The sequence below is a fragment of the Amborella trichopoda genome, chromosome 12, assembly GCF_054954075.1.
Source record: "Amborella trichopoda isolate Santa Cruz 75 chromosome 12, AtrichopodaSantaCruz75HAP2 v2.0, whole genome shotgun sequence".
Classification (NCBI taxonomy): Eukaryota; Viridiplantae; Streptophyta; class Magnoliopsida; order Amborellales; family Amborellaceae; genus Amborella; species Amborella trichopoda.
In genome coordinates this window covers 46570728-46593544 of record NC_142347.1, presented here as the reverse complement: position 1 = coordinate 46593544, position 22817 = coordinate 46570728, and the positions used below count along the sequence as shown (strand labels likewise).

At 34.4% G+C, this 22817-nt stretch overlaps 1 protein-coding gene across 3 annotated transcripts; it reads left to right on the top strand.

The window, feature by feature from the left end:
- The first annotated feature begins 1749 nt into the window (after positions 1-1749).
- ZFP2 (zinc finger protein 2) lies at positions 1750-6995 on the top strand. 3 transcript variants are annotated; one of them, XM_088852654.1, is made up of 3 exons: positions 1766-1848; positions 4805-4826; positions 6117-6885. In XM_088852654.1, exons 2-3 carry the CDS (start codon positions 4810-4812, stop codon positions 6757-6759), a joined length of 660 nt encoding a protein of 219 aa, XP_088708780.1. In that variant the 5' UTR covers positions 1766-1848; positions 4805-4809; the 3' UTR covers positions 6760-6885. The 3 variants fall into 3 exon arrangements, 2 of the variants coding, with proteins under 2 accessions (XP_006845616.2, XP_088708780.1); XM_006845553.4 differs by lacking the exon at positions 4805-4826 and having other exon boundaries at positions 1750-1848; XR_016045135.1 differs by lacking the exon at positions 4805-4826 and having other exon boundaries at positions 1764-1848; positions 5791-6995.
- Positions 6996-22817: the final 15822 nt, after the last annotated feature.

Sequence of the window (22817 nt, the reverse complement as noted above, 5' to 3'; positions counted from 1 at the left end):
GGAAATCCAAGCCGATCATGTGCTCCCGCTGGTGCATTTGGTATCCATTTCTATGTTTTTTAAAAACAGAACAAATATTTTTTTACTTTTTATTTTTTGTTTTCGTATTCCAATAGATCTAAAGATTCAAAATATATTTTTTAACCCCTATACTAACTTTATTCTTTTTTAACTACTTTTTTAATCCTAACAAATATAAAAAAGACATACTCATTTTAAACTCTTCATCTCGTTATGTGATATATTCTCCCAAATTTATCTCTCTAACATTCACCTTTTTTGTTTCTGTAACGGAGGAAAGAGAGTGAGATACATAAGAGAGAGAGTAGAAAAATAGATTTAAGAGAAAATTATGTGAAAATAGAGAAATAATGGTGTTTAGAATTGACATATGTCTTTCTTATATTTGTTTAGGACAAAAAAATAAATTTAAACGGGATAAAGTTAGTTCAAGGGGTTCAGAGATATAAAACTTAAAATTTTTATGTCCCAAGATATATTTTGAAACATTGGATTTATTGAGATATAAAACTTAAAAATAAAAAGTACAGAGATATTTTCTTTTTAAAAAATATGTCATGTGCAAATGAGTGATTTAGGACCCAATTTTAGTACATAAATATTTACCAACTTCCAAAAAAAAAAAAAGTAACGATCTAAAATAGTGTTTCAAACGTGTCCGGCCGATTTGGATCGGGAATCTGGATGAACTAGTTCCAAGTCAAAATCAGGATATTGTATTTTTTATTCTTTATTTTTAACTTACTCTTCTCATACTGAAGGATCGATCAAACCGCCGATTCAAATAGGTAATTTGATGATCCAGACCGGCTTTTAGAAGACCAATTCGAGTGACTGACACAAATTTAGAACACTATTCTAAATAAATAAAAAATGTAAGATTCTAAAATTGAATTGAGATCACCAAAATGATTGGACTAAAAGAATACTATCATCAGAACGAGATTGTGTGGGAACTTAAAATCTGGATTTTTTTATTTGGTGACCATAAAGTGGATCCCCTAAGAGATTTTTTTTTTCTTTTCGAGATACTCGAGTTGAATTTAAAATGAATCCTAAAAATTTATATTGAAAAATACTCATGAAACTCCTATAATTTACAGTGAATCCATCTTAAATTGAAGAAATGCTGTTAGGTATGCTGCCTGAAGGAGCAATTGTACAATGTGATCCTATACGAGCACACTATAAAAGAAACTAGGATACCTACTCCTACATGTCCAAACTAAAAAATACCCCACCTTTAAAAGTTAAAAACTCTTCAAACCCAATAGTGCATTACATAAGATTGGGACAAAAATGCTTAAGATGGTGAATTTCGAGAACCCTCAAACTTGGTTAATTTTCCTTATTTGTAATCTCTCTCTTAGTTTTTTTTTTTTTTTTTTTTTTCATAGTGACTGTCTCTCTTCAATTTCATTGTCCATAGTAATTTCTCTCTGTGGTACAACCTCTCTTGATCAATTTTCCTTGTTCGCCCCTCTCTTTCTCTCATTTATTCAACTTGTTTCCATATATGGGTACTGTTTTTTTGTGGGTGAGTTAGTGGGGAGAGGGCCCTACCACAATAAGAATTAAGTCTAGCACGTAGATTTCTAAATCGTCAAGCGCTAATCAATTAAGCCCATGCTTTTTTTCTATATATGGGTACCGCTGACCTTCGCCAAAAGCTAAGGATATCTAAATTCCACCTTCACATATAAATACAACATGGAAAAAAGAACACAAACACCACCGTGTGTGTTCTCTCCGTTATCAAGACACATCGATGTCTCGAAACAAAACTACAGCCATCGTGGTGCAAAGCTTTTCGAAGATAACGAGCAAGTAAGCCCTCTTTCTTCTCTCTCTCTCCTTCCTATCTCTCTCTACACATCATAGGAGAGAGACGATGCAGTAGAGGGAGAGGATGTATAGCTTTTTTTTTTTCTTTACAATAATTAATAAAAGAGTGTGTCATCTTAAAATAAGAGATAATTATAATAAGGGTGCAGTTGGCATACGGATGCATGCGTAGCTATAGAGGTAATGTGCACCTTCAAATTTTACCGTGGTATATAATTTTGATGTAAAATGTTCTTAGGATTATTTCAAAATCTATTTTTATATCTAATTATAAAATTTTAAATTTCAAAATGGTTAAAATCAAGTCGATCTATACACATATGAAAATCATCAAGTTGATCTATAAACATATGAAAATTTTGAAAATGGATGGTGTAGATAATATGTTATAAAATGCACTATTTTTTCGACGTAAAATCTTTTTATTTTTTATGGTCAAACATCTTGATGTCGAGATCATCAATCAAATGGTTTTTCTTTTTCAATGGATTTTTGAGGTGCATCCGTAGTTCTACATTATAAGTTTTTCAATAGATTTTTGAGGTGCATCAGTTGTTCTACATTATAAAGTTGCATCCTTATGTAAACTATTTCTTTATAATCCTTATAATAATAATTAGGAGAAAGAGTCGTTAAAGGCAATTACTAAGGACAAGCAGGATCAACGTGATTGCTCTTGCAATCTAATCTTGATTTCTTAGCTTTTTTTTCTTTGACATGCGATCAACGTGATTGCTCTTGCAATCTAATCTTGATTTCTTAGGCTTTTTTTTTTTTTTTGACATGGGAACGGCGAGAATGGAGGGAGGGGCGTCATGTTGAGGTATCAGCACCCATGACCATGGATGCCCCGACCCCATTCCTTGATTTCTTAGCATTTCTACACACTTAATGAGTGGATCACTCAGTTTCTCTGTCCATTTATATATTTTTAATATGTTTGTTTTTTGTATTTATCATCTGGGACTATCTATTGTCCAAAAAAAAAGAAAAAAAGAAAAGAAAAGAAAACCAAGATGTTAAGCAAACATTGCCGTTACTTGTTGCGAGTTGGTCTTTAAGAGTCCAATATTTGAATATTTTTTGGGCACTTTAGTAATTTGATTTCAAATGACAAAAAATGCTTCTATTAAAATATTGCAAAAATAAAGTTTTGGCAACAAGAAGAGATGTTTTTTGGGGTAAGCCAGAAGAAGGGATGTTGCTTATCCAAAAGTGTAGAGTTGTCAGTTCTTCGTCACTTTTGGTTGGGGGTATTTTCTATAATTCATTTATAACAATTTGAAATTGCCTTTACATTTGTTTGATTCTTTGTCATTTTGCTAGAAATATGCCTTTTCTTTTCAAAAAATCATATAATATGTCTCACCAAACAACAAAAAATATTCTTCTCTCATTTTCAATAAATCATACAAAATAAGAAAGGATATGGGTCCTGGTTACCACGGATTCCAATCTTACTGACACCACCCAGTCCCACCTTTAAAAAAAACCGACTCTCTAATCTATCTGAAAAAACAGGCAGAGGCATGTCCTCCCCACTGAATTACCAAAAAAAAAAAAAATATCATACAACTTAGGAACGGCTTTCCAGTACAACACTTTTAAAAGTAGGCATTACACCGCCTTTAAAAGCAAATCCAAAACTTTTGGGTCTTCATTTACTGATCTTCAAAAGTGATTTTTTGAAAATATGTAAAATCTAGAGCACTATATCTTTATTTTGCTATAGGCCAAGCATACCACGCACAAACCAACAAAAAAACAAATGTCTATCATCCACAAATAGTGTATGGTACATGCTACATTTGTTTGCTATATGAGAGAGTGGTGTACGGTACACGCTACAGTTGTTTGATAGGTCTGTGGGAGTTCATGGAGGAACCCCACCAGTTGTACTAATCTCAATGACTGTGTACATAAGCCAATGCCCAAGATTGTAAATTCTGTTGCTTATAGTTTAGCTGTGAGTATGAGTGAAAGAGAACCAAACCAGTCTAGATGCCGAACCTTAATAATTGAAACTCTAGTATCATTAGAGTCTTATCTCAATTAATTGGAGTTCGTTATATGAATCATGTTCCACCATTCCATTTTATCAAGAACTGTACTCTCATATTTGTATTGCATATTTAAAAGGTGCTATGATGGATTATATATTTATGCTTGCCAGTTCCTCCATCTATGCTATACCAATGGAACATCCACCGCACATTATTGATGATCAGCAATAGAAATTAACCATATTTTTTGTCCCGAAATGTTATTCCTGACCTCATTGGTTGTCAAGAATGAATGGTAGATTTCTCAAAAGATGTACCATATATACGATACATAACAGGTATATGGTACATTTTTGATAAAAGTTGTCATTAAAAAAGAGAAAAAGAACTACACAGTTGGAGAACTGCATATACGGTCCAACAAACGCATGTAAATGAATGCTTGCCATGTTGATTCACGTAAGGTTGCGTTCGTTAAAGAAAAAAAGGGGAGGATTTATCAAAGGAAAATTGTTTCATGCGTTGTGTCCTTCGTATCTACATTTGCTCCTCTGCATTATAAAGCATCCATCTTAAAGATGGAAGCAAAGAGATGATCTATCATAAAACAATTTAAACTGATGATCCAAATGTTATCTTCACAAAATTATTATTTTTACCTTTTTAAATTTATTTGTTGTTCATATTCATAATCTCCATATTAGAGATTACATGTCCTCAAAAATTGGGTATGAAAATACATCTCAAAAATAAAATTTTAAAAGTGGACTCATTTCTACATGGACTCATAAAAACTGTGTCCTTGATCAAAACACACTTAACATATCAACTATTTAATATTTTACCCATTCAATTATTTTTTAAATTAAATCATGTAAAAATGATTGAAATATTAAGTAGTTCATCTCATAAATTATTTTTGATGAATTTCTCAGGAAAAATGTTGGCCTTATTCAGGTAAAGGTTGGAGCCTTTGGTCCCTTCATCGAAGGACGATAACACTAACCACCATTTCACGTGTGAGAAAGACCATATTTGAGTAAAGTAAAAGAGAAAAGAGAGGGGAGAAAAGTTTATATAAAAAGGGTGTGGTTTGTATAAAGTTGAAGCCCTGAATAATCAAAGTAAAGCGCACATGGAAATAGTATTGAAAAATGTTATTTCAGTACTGAGAATCTTTATGATGGCATGAAATTTTGTTTTTATCTCTAATTATAAAATCTAAAACTTCAAAAATAGTGTAGCTCACGTCGATCTATGAACCCTTAAAAATTGACAGTCCAGAAAATGCTTGTGTATTATTTCTAATACTTGAAATCCATTTTTTTCATGTTCATAAAGCTTGAGGTCGAGATGATCTATTTGAGGATTTTTATACATCAAAACAACCTCCTCTTGCGAATTTTTGAGGTATGCTTTAATTTGATTATTTAGGGCCTCACCCTTATATAAACTTTTTATTTTTAAAAAACTTGTCAAACATACATGTAATAGACTCGGCATAACACCACAAACTTTTTTTTTACAATGTTACAACTTAACATAAATCATATATATATATATATATATATATTGAGACCATTGACTTTTTGTACGAAATGGGCACAATTGTTTATACATAGTACTAAGAATGCTCATCAAGTACAGACAAATACACATGGGGGACTATCAATATCACTCTCATGGAGGTTAAGGTGAAAACAAGCTAGAGGGAGGAGTCATGACTAGTGTTAGCAATGGGCTTGATGGCCCCGATTGAAAAAATTAACACCGTGTCCACAAAATATTGCTCAAGTACCAAGGCACCATTACCTGGCTAGGACTATGGCCTGCCCAACCCAATTTGATGTTTGCCTTTAGGTTTTTCTTTTTAACTTTTTAAGAAATTATTGGGCCCAGTTTGATCCAAGCTTTGGCCTAGGTCAAGGTCCCTTCGGTAAAGGACAGCCGGGCCCAACCTGGGTTAGGGACCTTCTGCCCCGTCCGGACGTTGCCCACACCGGCCTCATATCGACAAGGGCTAGGCTCGGGCCTGGCTGGGCCCAGCTCCAAGCCCTTGCCAGCTCTAGTCAGGACAAAGCAGAGACCGCGCAAGTAGATGATTTGCCGATCCGCAAAGTGGTGCAAGAGTGGTTCAGAAAAAAGAAACCCTACAAACAAAAACACAGGAATTTAAGGAGAGACAACTCCCTTCGAGTCGTGCCATAAATGGGTGCGACAAATTGATATCCCCTCTGATTTTTGCAGGCCTTTTGTCCCCACTCTACTCTATCTCCTCTTCTTTTGTGGCTACTCTCTCAACCTTCTCCTCCATGAAAGAAGAAGACGACTCGCTCACAAACCTCTCAAAAAACCAACCTCTTTCTCTCTCCTCTCTCTCTCTATAATGGAGGAACACTTCAACCCTGAAACGACCATTATTCGTAAGTCATCACCACCACCATCACTGAGCTTGGAGCTTGGGCTTGAGCAACCTTATGATTTAGAGCCAAGAGTTTTCCCCTGCAACTACTGCCACAGAAAGTTTTACAGCTCTCAAGCCCTGGGAGGCCACCAAAACGCTCATAAATTGGAGAGAAGCCTAGTAAAGCGAGCCCAACGATCGAGTTCTGCGCTTGGTGGCTCGGGTGATTCGGGTTCGAGTGGGCTCGGGCTCGGCCTGCGGCCCCATTCCATGGCTCAAGAGGTGTCAGGCTCGAGGAATTGGCCCCAGAGGATCGAACCCACTGGCTCGAGGCATGCGAGTGTTGGGACGTTGGAAGAGGGGTTTGGAGTCGATGGGAGGAGAGAAAAAGTGGGTTTTGGCTCAAGCGAAGGTGAGAGGTCGTGGAGAAATGGAGGTGGGACGAGGGAGGATGTGCCCAAGCTTGACTTGTCACTTAGGCTTTAGATGCTCTGTTCAATTTTTTTTGGTTTCTCTCTCTCTCTACCCTTTATGAGAGGTGTAATAATACAGTCCCTCTCTCTCTCTCTAAATATAGGGCCATCCCCTCCTTTATGAGGGGTTTAAAGTTTAGTCTCTCTCTAAATATAGCCCCTCTCTCTCTCTCTCTCTCTCTCAATATGGTCTCGCTCTTTTTCCTTCCTTTATGGGATAAGTAAAACTATAGTTTCTCTCTCTAAAAATTGAGCATCTCTCTTTCTCAATCCCCCATGGAGAAGTGTGAGAGTTGCTCTTTGTCCTTCGACAACTAGAAGAGTCAGGAGTTTCTCTCTCCTCGAAGAAGGGTAAGAGTATAGCTTTGCTCTCTCTCTTTCGTGGAGAAAATCATTTTTACCAAAAGTTCTCTTTTTATAAGGAGCCATGAAGGATTTTTCAGCACAGGCATATACGAGCTTTTGATACTGAAGAGCTACTTTACTCCATATAAAAGATTTGTTGCTCCCCTTTTAAAAATCCTACTAAAAAAATAGTGATTTACATTCATAACTTCAATTTTTTTCTAAAATACGAAATGTTTTGTTTATACACAGAAATTACGAATGCTTCTTTTTTTTCCAAAGTTGCCCTTTAATATGAGGATGGAATACTCGGTCTGAATTTTAATTTTTTTTTTAAATTTTTTGTTTTAGTGGGGTAGTGGCCCATGCTTTGGTGTAGTGCCCTACTAACCAACCAAATAAATAAATAAATATAAATAAAATTTGGTCCGAGGATGTCCTCGCACTAAGGTGCAATTTTGAAAAAAAAAAAGATAGACCTCCTTTGTAATTTCTACCTATAAGTAGCGCAATTCATATTTTTGACAAAAAAAAAAAAAAATATCCCTATATCTCATATTTTTAGATTTTATTTATTAAGAAACCCGAAGTTTCAAAAAACATCTTCTAACCCCTTGACCACTTTAAACCTACTTTTTAACCTAAACAAATATGAGAAAGAAGTGATCTTTTTAAACTCAATCCTTTATCTCTTCATTTATATATCTCAAATTTCTCTCTTTCTGTCTCTTGTTGCATGTTTCACTCTCTCTCTCTCCTCCCTTGTTTATCCAAATACAACTCTCTCTTCATGTGTTTATCCAAACACTTCTGTCTCTTCCCGATAACCTCTCACAACCAAGCATCTCTCTCCTCCAATGTTTATCTAAACACATCTCTCTCTTCATGTGTTTACCCAAACACATCTCTCTCTCCTCCCAATAACCTCTCACCACCAAACACCTCTCTCTCTTCCTGTGTTTACCCAAATACCTCTATTTCTCTCTATGTACTTATTGTGTATTTGGAAGGAGAGAGAGTGAGGGGAAAGAGATGAAAAACGTGGAGATAGAGAGATAAAACGGGAGGAGAGAGAGTGAGGGGTTAGAGATGGGAGATCAGGAGGTTAGAAGAAATAAAATCTACAATTTTTATATTCTAATATATATTTTAAAACTTTTGATTTATTGAGAAATGAAACCTAAAAATAAAATTTATTTAGATATTTTTTCAAATTTTTAAAATCCGTACATAACTCTCTCTAAAAAAAATTAAAAGGCTCCCTCTTTCCCTCTTTAACTCACTCCTACGACGAGATCAATGAAATAGAAAAGTTACTTGCATTTGGGACCTCAGGAGTGAGTCTTCCGGAATTTTTTGGACACTTGCATTAATAGTATTGCACGAATGTGACCCACATTTGTCTTGACATATACCAAGAAAACTCCATGAAGTACAAATTAAAGTCACATGCTCTCATAAACGTTTTTCTCAATTTTTTATGGTTCTTTGGTTTTTCGTGTTTTTTTTTTTTTTTTTTTTTTGAGAAACAGTGACATTTCTTAGGCTGCTTTTTCCTACTCTTATCTACCACACATTTCAGTGATCGTAATGGTGGTTTTCATGACATGAGGAGTTGACAACAATGTATAGAAGAGACAGAAAGAAAGGGTGTTGAAGAAATTGAGGGATATGAAGTGAAGAAGAAAAAGAAAGAAAATAGAGTTTTACATGGTTAAGTCTCTTGGACCTACGTCCTTGGTTCAAGGGTAATTCAGTTGATAGAAGTTACAAGATAACAGTTAAATAAAAATTAATTTCTCAAATATCTCTTGAATATATCACCATCTTATCATTAAAATATTTTTCAAATTCAGTTACCCAAAACATAGGATATGGATAACTATATCATCTGTATACCATATCGAGTAGCTAGCTATACATGGTTATTTCAACACTCCGCTCAAGTTGATTCGCTCATATCTATCAAGCCCAACTTGCTTAATGTTTCTTGAATATGTACTTTGCTTGTGGCATTTGTGAGGATATGGGCAAGTTGATTTTGCTTATGACAAATGGAGTAATAATTTATTTGGCTTGAACTTTCTCTCTCACATAATGACAATTTGTTTCTGTGTTTAGTGTGTTCATGAAATACAAGATTTGATGCGATATGTATCACAAGTTGATTGTCACAGTTCCTAACCATTAGATGCAAAATATTAAAATCCATATCTCTAAGAAGAATTTTTAGCCAAATTAATTCGCAGGTTGTAGTTGTCATAGCTCTGTACTCGGCCTCTACACTAGATCGTGCAACCACAGACTATTTCTTACTTTTCCAAGTTTCAAGGTTATCTGTAACAACTTTAATTTTTAGAACGAAAAAAAAAAAGAAAAAAAAGAGAGCTCTTTATAGTATGATGGTCTATAGAGGCATTATGATCCTTAGGGACCATCACTACTCTTATGTCCTTTTACCCCTCACCTTTTTCTTTCAATTGCCCTGTCCTTTGGTGGACGTGGGTTTTAAACATTACACATTTAATGCTAGTACTACATCTATGCGGTGGAGTTTAATAAAGTAATATAATAATAAGTTTTAAGGAGTTAAATAGAAAGAGGATAAGGACTCTCGCTCTACATAACTTTTTTGTCGCTCTCCCTCTTACAAACGCAGTGAACTCCTTTTCTCTCGAGCTGAATTTTATCGAAAGTTTCCTCTCAAATATTATAGGTAAGTGGCTTCATTGTCTTGAAGAATAATTTGTTTTTTTTATAAAGTGAAATGATTATTCTGTCTATTATCATGAATTTTAGACACGGTAAATTTTATGCGTAACGGACTTCATTTTCTTGAAAAATAATATTTTTAGTAAAATTATGATATTTTATCTATTATTAGGAATTTTAAATGCTATAAATTCTTAGAAATAAATTTATTTTTCCTGTCTATTGTTCAGAATTTTTTATACTATAAATTATTAGAAATAAATGTGATATTTCCGCTTTTAATAAAATTGTGAGATTTCCTCCTACTGTTTTGAATATTTAGACATTGCAAAATTCATATGCAAATGACAGCCGCATTATTTGAAAAATTGAAATTTTTGCACTTGATTGTAGTATTGTTTATGAAATGATTATTTACGAACTGGCAACTCCATAAATTGTGATAATTCCGTATTTAATTTTGGATTCTCATAAAAGTTCGTCTATTAATACTAGACGGTTATCGTGTTAGATTTCCAGAATGTCCTTCAGTTGTGTTACCTTTCAAAAATTATTGCACAAAATGTTTAAATGGCTACTTAGAGATATTTCAATGGAAGTGATTGTTATTAAATTGCTTCAAGTGAATTAATGCTAATATTTTCAATGATGTTTTGCATATATGATATTGTCGTTTTCTGATGTTTAAAGAGTTTCAGAGATAATTTGAGTATAAGTGGACCTGCAGGGATCGTTAGGACCTATTCGGTTATACCGGTAGCGACTATTTGGACTCATCTGGGACGCCGATGAGGTATGATCGGACCTGCAAGGATTGTTAGGACCTATCCGGTTACGTCGGTAGGGATAATTTGGACTCATCTCGGACGTCAGTGAGGTATGATCGGACCTGCAGGGATTGTTTAAACCTATTCGATAGGGGCTATTTGGACTCATCTGGTACACCTATGAGGTATGTTCGGACTTACAGGGACTGTTTGGACCCATCAAGACGCTGGTGGGGTATATAGGTGACCTACTTGGGACGCTAGTAGGGTATTTTGTGAAATCCTTTGAATTATGCATCTATGTTAAAATGTTTATATGCATTTCCATCATTTGGATTATGTTTAACTATGGACTTGTGAAAGTGCAATTGTTATCTATAAATGCTTTTGCTCGAAATTCTTCCTCAGGTTGTTTTTTTTTTTTTTACATACATTCTTTAGAAAATGTTTATATCTTCCAACCATGATTATTTTTAGGACCATGATAATCACTTACTGAGTAGCCAAACTCACCAAACTATGGTAAATATTTTTCAGGGTAATTGCAGTCTCATAGTTAAATGCACATCAGGACCAGCTTATGAAGAAGATGCAGTCATGTCATAACTAAATTCTCCTTTGTAACTTTTGTTTAACTTCACCATTGTAAATTCTCGTTCTATCAACAGATGTATACCTAGCCTTCATGTTAATACCAACTGTGAGCAACCTTTGTACAAATTTTAATTAATAGAAAAATCTGTTTTGTTTCAATATATATTAATAGGAATTTGAATTTTTCTAGTGTAAGAATAGTCTGTCGCACATTGGGAATGTTAGAAATCTAGGGGCATGACAATTATGGTATCAAAGCAATAGGTTTAAGATTCATAGGAAATTTGAAAAGAATGTACTTTAAGTCATATTTATTGTACGTACAGATCGATACAAGAGCAACATCCAGAATAGCTGAAGCTAACATGGAAGGAATTCATTGGGCCTTGAAAAATATGTTTACCCTAATGCAACATCAGATGGATAACAACAATCCACTTAGGCAGTCAGCTATGGGAAATGGTGGGTGTAATATCGAACAATTTAATAAATTGAACCCACCTTCTTTTAAGGGTCTTGTAAACGCACTAGAAGCCGATGAATGAATTATGCAATTGGAGATAATATTCGAGGTAATGGAATGTCTTGATGATAAGAAGGTGGCCTTGGCAATTTTTACGTTAGAAGGTGAAGCACAACATTGGTGGCGAATGGCAAAAGGAGTATTGGTCCAAGAAAATAAACCTTTGACTTGGGAGGTATTTCTAGAGACATTAATGAAAAGTACTTCCCAGATTTTATTCGAGACAAAAAAGAAATAGAATTTCTGGAATTAGTTCAAGGAAGCAAGACAATGGCACAGTACAAGGCCAAGTATACTGAATTGGCCAGGTTCGCTCCACATATGGTCAACAACGAAACAAGAAAGGTAAAAAATTTTGAAAGGGGCCTCAGACTAGCCATCAGAAGCAGAATATCAGTCTTAAAACTAAGCACTTATGCCGAAATAGTTGACAGAGCCCAAATTATTGAAAAAGACTGCAAAGATTACCAAAAGAGGAATAGCCAGAGAAATCAGTATAGGCCCACAGCACCTAATCGACAAACTCTAAAGGAGCGAACAAAAGGCCAAGGCCGACGCCATTTCAAAGCCCACTAGAGCTTTGAAAAAAATGTGGGAAGAGACATGGGATGAAACCCTGTTATTGGGAAATCAGAGCTTGTTTCCAAAGTGGGAAGCTGGGGTACAAGATCAAAGATTGTCCTGCCTTGAAAATGCAGCAACATTCATAGCCTGAAGAGGCAGCCCAGAAACCTCAGACGAAGGGGAGAGTATTTGCAATTACCCAACAAGATACTCAGGCCTCAAAATCAGTGATCCGATGTACTCTTACTATCTTTCAAGAAGTAGCTCATGTTTTGATTTATCCTGGATCTACTCATTCATTTGTGTCACCACACTTTACATGCCACTTAAGGGTAAAACCAAAACAACTGGAATACATTTTAGAGGTAGCCACACCTATGGGGAATTCAATTAATACCAATCTAGTATACAAGTCTTGTGTGATAAGGATGGAAGAAAAGGAAATGTTAGTGGATTTAATACTCATAGAAATTCAAGATTTTGATGTGATATTAGGCAAGGGTTGACTCTCTGCATACCATGCAAGTATTTATTGTTACAAGAAAATAGTTACTTTTTGTATTCCGAATCAACCAGTATTTTACCTCGAAGGTATCAAGGAAGCCTCTCCACCATTTTTAATCTCCTCAATTTAGGCTAATCGCCTCCTTCAAAAATGATGTTAAGGCTTTCTTGCCTATGTTAACGTAGATAGAAAGGAAAAGATAAACTATGACACCATTCCAGTCGTCCGAGAATTTCCTGACGTATTTCTTGAGGAATTGTCCAGGTTACCACCTGATGGGGAAATTGAATTCTCTATTGAGTTACTTCCCAAGACAGCCACAATTTTTAAGGCCCCTTACCGAATGGCACCTACGGAACTTAAGGAACTTAAACAACAATTGGAAGAATTATTAGATAAAGGTTTTATCAGACCCAGTGTGTCACCTTAGGGTGCTCCGGTATTGTTTGTTAAAAAGAAAGATGGGACCATGAGGTTGTGTATCGATTATAGACAGCTAAACCAAATGACAGTGAAAAATAAATATCCACTACCTAGAATTGATGATTTATTCGATCAATTACAAGGGTCACAAGTATTTTAAAAAATTGATCTTAGATCTGGATACCATCAGCTCAAAATTTAAAGTGACGATGTTCCCAATATAGCTTTCAAAACAAGGTATGGCCATTATGAATTTTTAGTCATGCCTTTTGGATTAACCAATGCGCCGGCTGCATTTATGGATTTGATGAATCGAATCTTTAAGCCTTTTCTGGACAGATTTATTGTGGTATTCATCGATGATATTCTAATTTATTCAAAGAATCAGGAGGAACATGAACAACATATAAGATTGGTATTACAAATACTAAGAAAAAAGAAGTTGTATGTCAAACTAAGTAAATGTGAATTTTGGCTTTAACAAGTGAAATTTTTAGGACATGTAATATCAAAGGAAGGGTTATCAGTTGATCCTTCAAAGGTTGAAACCGTGGTTAATTGGAAACAACCAAGTAATGTGACTGAAGTGCGAAGCGTTTTGGGATTGGCAGGATATTACAGAAGATTTGTAGAATGATTCTCTCGAATTGCAACCCCATTAACTTAATTGACACAAAAAAATGTTAAATTTGAATGGACAAAGGAATGTGAGGAGAGTTTTCAAGAACTCAAAGCTCGATTGACTTCAGCACCTATTTTAACTATTCACGAGGAGAGTGAGGGATTTGTAATTTATAGTGATGCTTCACATAAAGGCTTGGGATGTGTATTAATGCAATATGGGAAGGTAGTGGCATATGCATCCAGACAGTTGAAAGAATATGAGAAGAAATATCCAATTCAAGACTTGGAGCTGTCTGTAATAGTATTTGCTTTGAAAACTTGGAGGCATTATCTATATGGTGAGCAATTCGAAATATACAATCATAAGAGCCTGAAATACCTATTCTCCCAAAAGGATTTAAATATTCGGCAGATAAGATGGATGGATTTCTTAAAAGGTTATGATTGTACAATCCATTATCATTCAGGAAAAAGCTAACGTTGTGGCCGACGCTCTAAGTAAAAAACCACAGAAGTCTTAGCTCATCTACTGATCAAAGAAATGAAATTGTTAGAATAAATAGTGGATTGGCATCCGGCTCCGGCTTTTAATAGTGTGGTAAGTATGATTACCAACATTAAGGCAAAGCCTCAATTAATTCAACAGATTCGGTCGGCATAAAAGCAGAACCTTCAGCTTATAAAAATTGTAGAAGAGGGGATGTTGGGAAAAAATGGCGAGTTCTCTATAAGCAGTGATGATTTGTTGAGATTCAGAGGTCGGATTTGTATTCTGAATGATGAGAGTGTGAAAAGAGTTATCTTGTACAAAGCACATCACTCCCGCTATACTATACATCCTGGAAGTATTAAAATGTATCAGGACCTGAAGAAAATCTTCTGATGGAATGATATGAAAAAAGAGGTAGCATTATTTATTTCTAAGTGCCTAACATGCCAGCAAGTTAAAGCTGAGCATTAAAGGCCTGCAGGGTTGTTGCAGCCTTTACCCATGCCAGAATGGAAGTGGGAGCACATCTCTATGGATTTTATCTCCGGCTTGCCTAGAACAAATTTAGGGCATGACAACATTTGGGTCATTGTAGATCGGCTGACTAAAACTGCCCACTTTCTACCGATCCGCACAACTTACACTTTGGATCGACTGGCCCAGTTGTACATTAAGGAAATAGTGTGGTTACATGGAGTTTCGGTCAGTATTGTATCGGACAAGGACACTCAGTTTACTTATAAATTTTAGGCTAGGCTACAGTCAGCCATGGGGACGAGACTCACCTTTAGCACTGCCTTTCACCCCCAAACTGATGGACAATCAGAGATGACCATCCAGACCTTGAAAGATATGCTGAGGGTGTCATTAACTTTACAGGAAGCTGGGATGACCATTTACCCCTGATTGAGTTCGCTTATAATAATAGCTTCCAAGCCAGTATTCAGATGGCACCATATGAAGCCCTGTATGGAAGGAAATGCAGGTTACCAATCTATTGGGATGTAGTTGGTGAAAGAAAGCTTTTAGGGCCAAAAATCGTCCAGGTAACCACAAATAAGATAGCATTAATTAGAGAAAGGCTCAGGACAACTCAGAGTCGACAAAAGAGTTATGCCGATAACCGACGGAGAGATCTTGAATTTGAGGAAGGTGATCGAGTTTTCCTAAAAATCTCACCAATAAAGGGCATCATGAGATTTGGCAATAAAGGAAAGCTGAGCCCCCGCTACATCGGACCCTTTGAAATCCTAAAGAGAGTCGGAGGTGTCGCTTATAGACTTGCCTTACCACCCGAATTGGCAAACATCCATAATGTCTTTCATGTATCCTCATTACGAAAATATCGGCCCAACCCATCCCATGTCTTGAAATATGAACATTTCCCGATCAAGAAGGATCTATCCTTCATTGAGCAGCCATTTTCGATACTGGATAGGAGGGTACAAGTATTGCGCAACAAGGAGATTCCTTTTGCCCGTATATTATGGCAATACCATTCAAGAGAAGAGGCGACTTGGGAACGAGAAGGGAGGAAGAAGGTAACAACCTTAATTTTTAAAACGAAAAAAAAGAAAAAAGGGAGCTCTTTATAATATGATGGTCCATATAGGCATTATGGTCATTAGGGACCATCACTACTCTTATGCCCTTTTACCCTTTACCTTTTTCTTTCAATTGCCACGTCCTTTGGTGGACGTGGGTTTTAAACATTACACATTTGATGTTAGTACTATACGTATGAGGTGGAGTTTAATAAAATAATATAATAATAAGTTTTAAGGAGTTAAATAGAAAGAGGGTAAGGACTCTCGCCCTACAGAACTTCCTTTCTCGCTCTCCCTCTTACAAACGCAGTGAACTCCTTTTCTCTCTAGCCAAATTTTATCGAAAGTTCCTTCTCAAATATTATAGGCAAGTGGCTTCATTGTCATGAAGAATAATTCTTTTTTTTTTATAAAGTGAAATGATTATTCTGTCTATTATCATGAATTGTAGACATGGTAAATTTTATGCATGAGGGACTTCATTTTCTTGAAAAATAATATTTTTAGTAAAATTATGACATTTTATCTATTATTAGGAATTTTAAATGCTGTAAATTCTTAGAAATAAATTTATTTTTCCTGTATATTGTTCATAATTTTTTGTACTATAAATTATTATAAATAAATGTAATATTTCCGCTTTTAATAAAATTGTGAGATTTCATCCTACTGTTTTGAATATTTAGACATTGCGAAATTCATATGCAAATGACAGCCACATTATTTGAAAAACTGATATTTCTGCACTTGATTGTAGTATTGCTTATGAAATGATTATTTACGAACTAGCAACTCCATAAATTATGATAATTTCGTATTTAATTTTGGATTCTCATAAAAGTTCGTCTATTAATACTAGACGGTTATCATGTTAGATTTCAAGAATATCCTTCAGAACTGTTACCTTTCAAAAATTATTACACAAAATGTTTAAATGGTTACTTAGAGATATTTCAATGGAAGTGATTGTTATTAAATTGCTTCAAGTGAATTAATGCTAATATTTTCAATGATACTTTGCATATATGATATTGTCGTTTTCTGATGTTTAAAGAGTTTCAGAGATAATTTGAGTATAAGTGGACCTGCAAAGATCGTTAGGACCTATTCGGTTATGTCGGTAGGGACTATTTAGACTCATATGGGACGCCGATGAGGTCCGATCGGATTTGCAAGGATTATTATGACCTATCCGATTACGCCGGTAGGGACTATTTGGACTCATCCGGAAGCCGGTGAGGTATGATCAGACCAGCAGGGATTGTTTAGACCTATTCGGTAGGGGTTATTTGGACTCATCCGGTACGCCGGTGAGGTATGTTTGGACCTGCAGGGATTGTTTGGACCCATCAAGATACTGGTGGGGTATATAGATGACCTACTTGAGATGCCAGTAGGGTATTTTGTGAAATCTTTTGAATTATGCATCTATGTTAAAACGTTTATATGCATTTCCATCATTTGGAGTATGTTTAACTATGGATTTGTGAAAGTGCAATTGTTATCTATAAATGCTTTTGCTCGAAATTCTTCCTCAGGTTGTTTTTTTTTTTTTACATACATTCCTCAGAAAATATTTATAACTTCCAACCATGATTATTTTTAGGACCATGATAATCACTTACTGAGTAGCCAAACTCACCAAACTATGGTAAATATTTTTCAGGGTAATTGCAGTCTCATAGTTAAATGCACATCAGGACCAGCTTGTGAAGAAGATGCAGCCATGTCATAACTAAACTCGCCTTTGTAACTTTTGTTTAACTTCACCACTGTAAATTCTTGTTCTATCAACAGATGTATACATAGCCTTCATGTTAATATCAGTTGTGTGCAAACTTTGTACAAATTTTAATTAATAGAAAGTTTGTTTTCTTACAATATATATTAATAGGAATTTGAATTTTCATAGTAAAAAAATAGTTTGTCGTACCTCGGGAATGTTAGAAATCTTTGGGCGTGACATTACCCCTCCAAACGCACAATATCCTATGGTGGATCTTTTATACGTAGGACTACCTACCCAACATCATTAAAATAGGCAATAATATCAGTTTGACCATTCTTTTTCATTAAAATTCATTTTCCATAATATTACTTAAGGTACCTTAAAAATCGATTGACAACTTGAAGATGAGCATTTTTTGGAGAATGCATTAATTGACTTACTATATTAACCGTAAAGGCAATATCAAGTCTAGTGACAATAAGATATATAAGTCGACCAACGAAATGTTGAAACATCCCAATGTCTTCCGAAGCTTTGCCTGAGTCTATATTGGCTTTATAATTTGTCTCAATTGGAGTATCAATAGGTTTACACCCTATATTGCCAATTTCGCGTAAAAGGTCTAAAACATACTTCTTTTGGCAAATAAAAATTTATTTGTGAGAGTAAGCAACCTCAATTCCAATAAAATATTTGATTTTTTCCAAATATTTTATATCAAACTTAGTATGAAGGTAATCTTTTCAATTTGTTTATGGCATTTGAATCACATTCTGTTGTAACAATGTCATCAACATAGATAAGAACATTAACATTCTCGGATTGTCTTCTTTTTACAAATATAGATAAATCATCATTATTATGAGAAAACCTTCTATCAACGAAAGCTTTACTTAATTTTTCAAACCATATCTTGGGAGACAGTTTAAGCCCATAGATTGTTTTTCTGAGCTTGCAAGCCAGCGTTTTGTTGCTTTCTTGAAGATGACCTGGATGAAGTTTCATGTAAACTTCTTCCAAATCTTCGTGTAATAAGGCATTTTCTACATTTAGTTGATACAAAGGCTAGTCATTTTTAGTAGCAATAGAAAGTAAAACCCTCACAACATTCATTTTGATCACAGGAGCAAATGTTTCCTTGCAGTCAACACCATAGGTTTGGGTGAATCTCTTTACAACAAGTATCGCCTTGTATCTCTCAATAATTCCATTACTTTTGTATTTTGTTTTATATACCCACTTGTATCCAACTGGTTTTTTTTGTTTAAGAAGAGTAATGACATCCCAAGTATGATTTTTCTTTAAAGCAACAAGTTCATATTTCATATCAGTCCTCCATATTGCATTTGAATTAGCTTTCTTGAAGCTAGCAGATTCTTTAGTTGAGGAAATTTTTGTCAAAAAAGCATTATATTTAGTAGATAATTTCTTAAAATCCATCCATTTTTCAATGGGGTAACAAATTTTGGTATTGCTTTCCTTGACATTATATGTATAATAATCCTTTAAACCCGAATGAGGTTGACTAATACGACTAGATCATCTTGGCTGAAAGTCTTGAGAATGAATTATTTCCCCTTGCTCGTTGGTGTTTTGTAGTGTTTTAGTAATGGATACTTGAGGTATTCCTGATTAATTGTAGTACTCCTAATGATTTCGACTATGGAATTAAGACCATCCATTTTTAGAGATCTTGGGTAGATGTTGTCTTGCTAATCTCCCCCTGAGGCTTATCAGTTTGAAAATAAGGGATTTATTCATTGAATTCAATATTTCGAGAAACTTACATTCGCCTAGTTTATGGGTCATAGCATTTGTAACCCTTTTTCATAGCATTTGTAACCCTTTTTGGTAAGTGAATATCCAATGGATATACATTTAGTGGATCGTTTAACTAGATTCTCTCTATAATTCTATGATAAATGCACAAAGCATTCACAACCAAATATCTTTGAATGATGAATAGTATTAGGGCAACCACACAACATTTCACAGGGGCTTCTATTATCCAATATTCTAGTCGTTAGTTAATTTATAAGATGACAAGCAGTAAGACTGCCCTCAAACCAGTATGATTTAGGAACATTCGTTTGAAAAAGTAATACACGTGTTACTTCAAGAAGATGCCGGTTTTTTTTTCCAGCAATTCTATTTTGTTGAGGAGTTCTTACGCATAACATCTGATGAATGATCCCATGATCCATCAAATATGAAGAAAAAAGTTTATTTGTATGTTCTGTGCTGAGAATTTTCACCTTAGCATCAAATTGATTTTTTATCATGGTATGGAAATCGTTAAAGGCAATGAAGATATCACAATTAAACTTCAATAGATAAATCCAAACATAGGAAGTTTTATCATTGATAAAGGAAAGCATATATCTAAAAAACTGAAGATAGATTAATGCTCTGATACCATGATGAAGAAATTGAAAAGAAGATACAATAATATAAGAAGAAAAAGAAAGAAAATAGAGCTCTAAGCGGTTCGGTCTCTTGGACCTACATCTACGGTTCAAGGGCTATTCAGTTGTGCCCATTATTTATTCATCCAGTCTTAAATAGAAGTTACAAGATAATAATTAAATAAAAACTAATTCCCAAAATATCTCTTGAATATATCACCAACTTATCACCAAAATATTATTCAAATTTAGTTACCCAAAATATGGGATATGGATAACTATATCATCGGTGTACCATATCGAGTCGCTAGCTAGCTGTACACGGTTATTTCAACAAAGGGGTTCTTAGAGCAAATGTGAAAGTATGGACTCAAGCATATCACATGTGTGAACACACGTGTATGGGCAACATACATGAGCATGCATACGTGTGAGGGCACTTTAGATTGACTTAGTGTTTTGGCGCATGTGCATGAATGTATGTACGTACATGTGAGGGCGCTTGAGATGCACTTTACATATTTTGTATTGGTGCAGAGGTTTTATTGGCCTGAGTACTGGGCAGACTCACGGTTCGCTGTCTTTTACGCATGTTGAGTCACTGTTCGCTATCTTTTACACATGTTGACAGCATAAGAAAAATATAAGAGGTAGTAAGAGAGGACACAATAACGAAATATAGGAGGAAAAACAAAAAAGGGTTGTATACTATGAGATTATTTACCATTGTTATACGGAAGTCATGATCACTCATAGTCATTAGATGTCAAATTGGATAACTTGGGTCTGTTACAAAACTTGAGAAAATTTGTTTTGAACTTTGAGTCTAGTCTATGACACACTTATAACCATCTGATTTAAAATCTGATGGACAAGGGTGATTTTAACCTCTTTATACTAAAAATAAATAGTCTCTTTAAATACATTTCTATTGTGGTGAGGGGGTGAGAGAGGACTCAAGAACAAAAAAAAATAGGAGAGAGCGAGAGGGAAGTGAAGGGTACTCAAATGAACTCAACACGTGTTATAATGATTGGACAACATGCTCTCGGTCCATATCAACAAATCCTAGGTGAGTCTCAACCATAAGATAATATAAATAATATATATATATATATATATATATATATATAGAGGAAAAGTCTTCCTAACGCCTCGAAAACGAATAGTGATTTCGTTTACCCTCATCACCGTCTAAATTTCATTGCGCAGTCACGATTGTCTAATAGTGTTTTATTTTTAATTGTTTTTCTACAAATTGGAATGACTTGAAATTTGAAGAGTATGTACATCTTATTGACGCTCATCTAATAAAAAAAAATTATCCGAATAAAATAAATTGACCAAAATACCCCCAAAATATTTCGGGGGTATTTTGATCAATTGTTTTCATGTAAAATATTTTTTTTATAATTTTTGAAGATTCCCTTATTTTTGATGAATACACATTCCAAATTTCAGGTTATTCTATTTTTTTTTTTTAAAAAAAAAAATGAAACACTACCGAACAATCATGACCGTGCGATGAACTTTGGACGGTGATGGGGGTAGACGAAATCACTGTTCATTTTCACCTATAGGCATTGCGTAGTATTTTTCATATCCATATATATATATATATATATATATATGTATATATATAAGTGATTCCGTGCAACGGTTGTATAGTAAAATAATGAAAAAATCTTCAAAAACCATGTTAGGGCTATTTGTTTGATCCAAAATTTAAAATATGCACTATTTTCATTCTAATGAACAATCACAAAAAAAAGTGCAACGCACAACTTAGAAAGTATTTTTTAGCCTAATTAACACATACTATCTATTTTGGTTAGATACTTAGATGTAGGTCTTAGAAAGATATTTTTTCTTTCCATATTTCTTAGATAACTTTATTATCATTAAGTTAACAATGTTAATAATAAAAAAAATATTTTTGCATTCTAAAGGCCTAGATCTTGAAATTTACCAATTGGACGGTATAGATTCATTATTGGAGGGGACTCATTTTGACCATATATAGGGTGCAAATTTTTTTTTTAAATTGATTATTGAGATGAAGAGAGTGTGTGTGCAAAATTTGGGGTCATACAAATACTACAATTATGGTTTGTAGAAATGTGGTTTTGTTATATTATAATGACATGGTGATATGATATCATTTCCCATATATATATATATATATATATATATATTTATATTTAATAAATAACCTACTACCATCTGCTGTATTTAATATTTGAGTAGTTTTGTCAAAATATTTTGAAGGTACAAGTCCTTCGTTTATGCAATTGAGATCAGCTCTTGAATCTATAAGGGCTGATGTTTCAAAGCTATAATTTTTAGCAACAATGATTTTGACTTGGACAAACCATTTTTGTATAACTATCTTATTTATCAAATTAACTGAAGGAATTGGTATTGTTGATATTTCACTAGTCTCTATGGGACCAGTGGTTTCTATTGGGTTATCTGTTATCAAATCATTGAATTCTATTTCATCTGTCTCAGAATCTTGTTGAGACATTTGTTGTAATTCTAATATTTGAATCCTTCCTTTCAATTGTACTATTTCGGATTTTATTTCTTTAATCTCTTTTTTGAGATCATATAAAGCCATACCTAAGGAGATCAATAAAAAACAAGAATACATACCCCATATTGTAAAACAAAATAATTATACAAACCTATATCTACAATCCATTGGAAAGCAAACTGAAAGAATAGAAAGAATCGTATCCAAGGAAATACCTACTGTCTCTCCCATTCCTAAATCAGTATTATTTAAACCTCCTCCTGAGTTAAATAAGAATAAATTCCACATTGGAGAAAATAATAAATCC

Bases quoted from the DNA above. Each gene is read 5' to 3' on its own strand.
- ZFP2 (XM_006845553.4), top strand. From the start codon at position 1,790: ATGTCTCGAAACAAAACTACAGCCATCGTGGTGCAAAGCTTTTCGAAG. The intron at 1,849-6,116 runs GTAAGCCCTCTT...TGATTTTTGCAG, and splicing joins TTTTCGAAGATAACGAGCAA to GCCTTTTGTCCCCACTCTAC.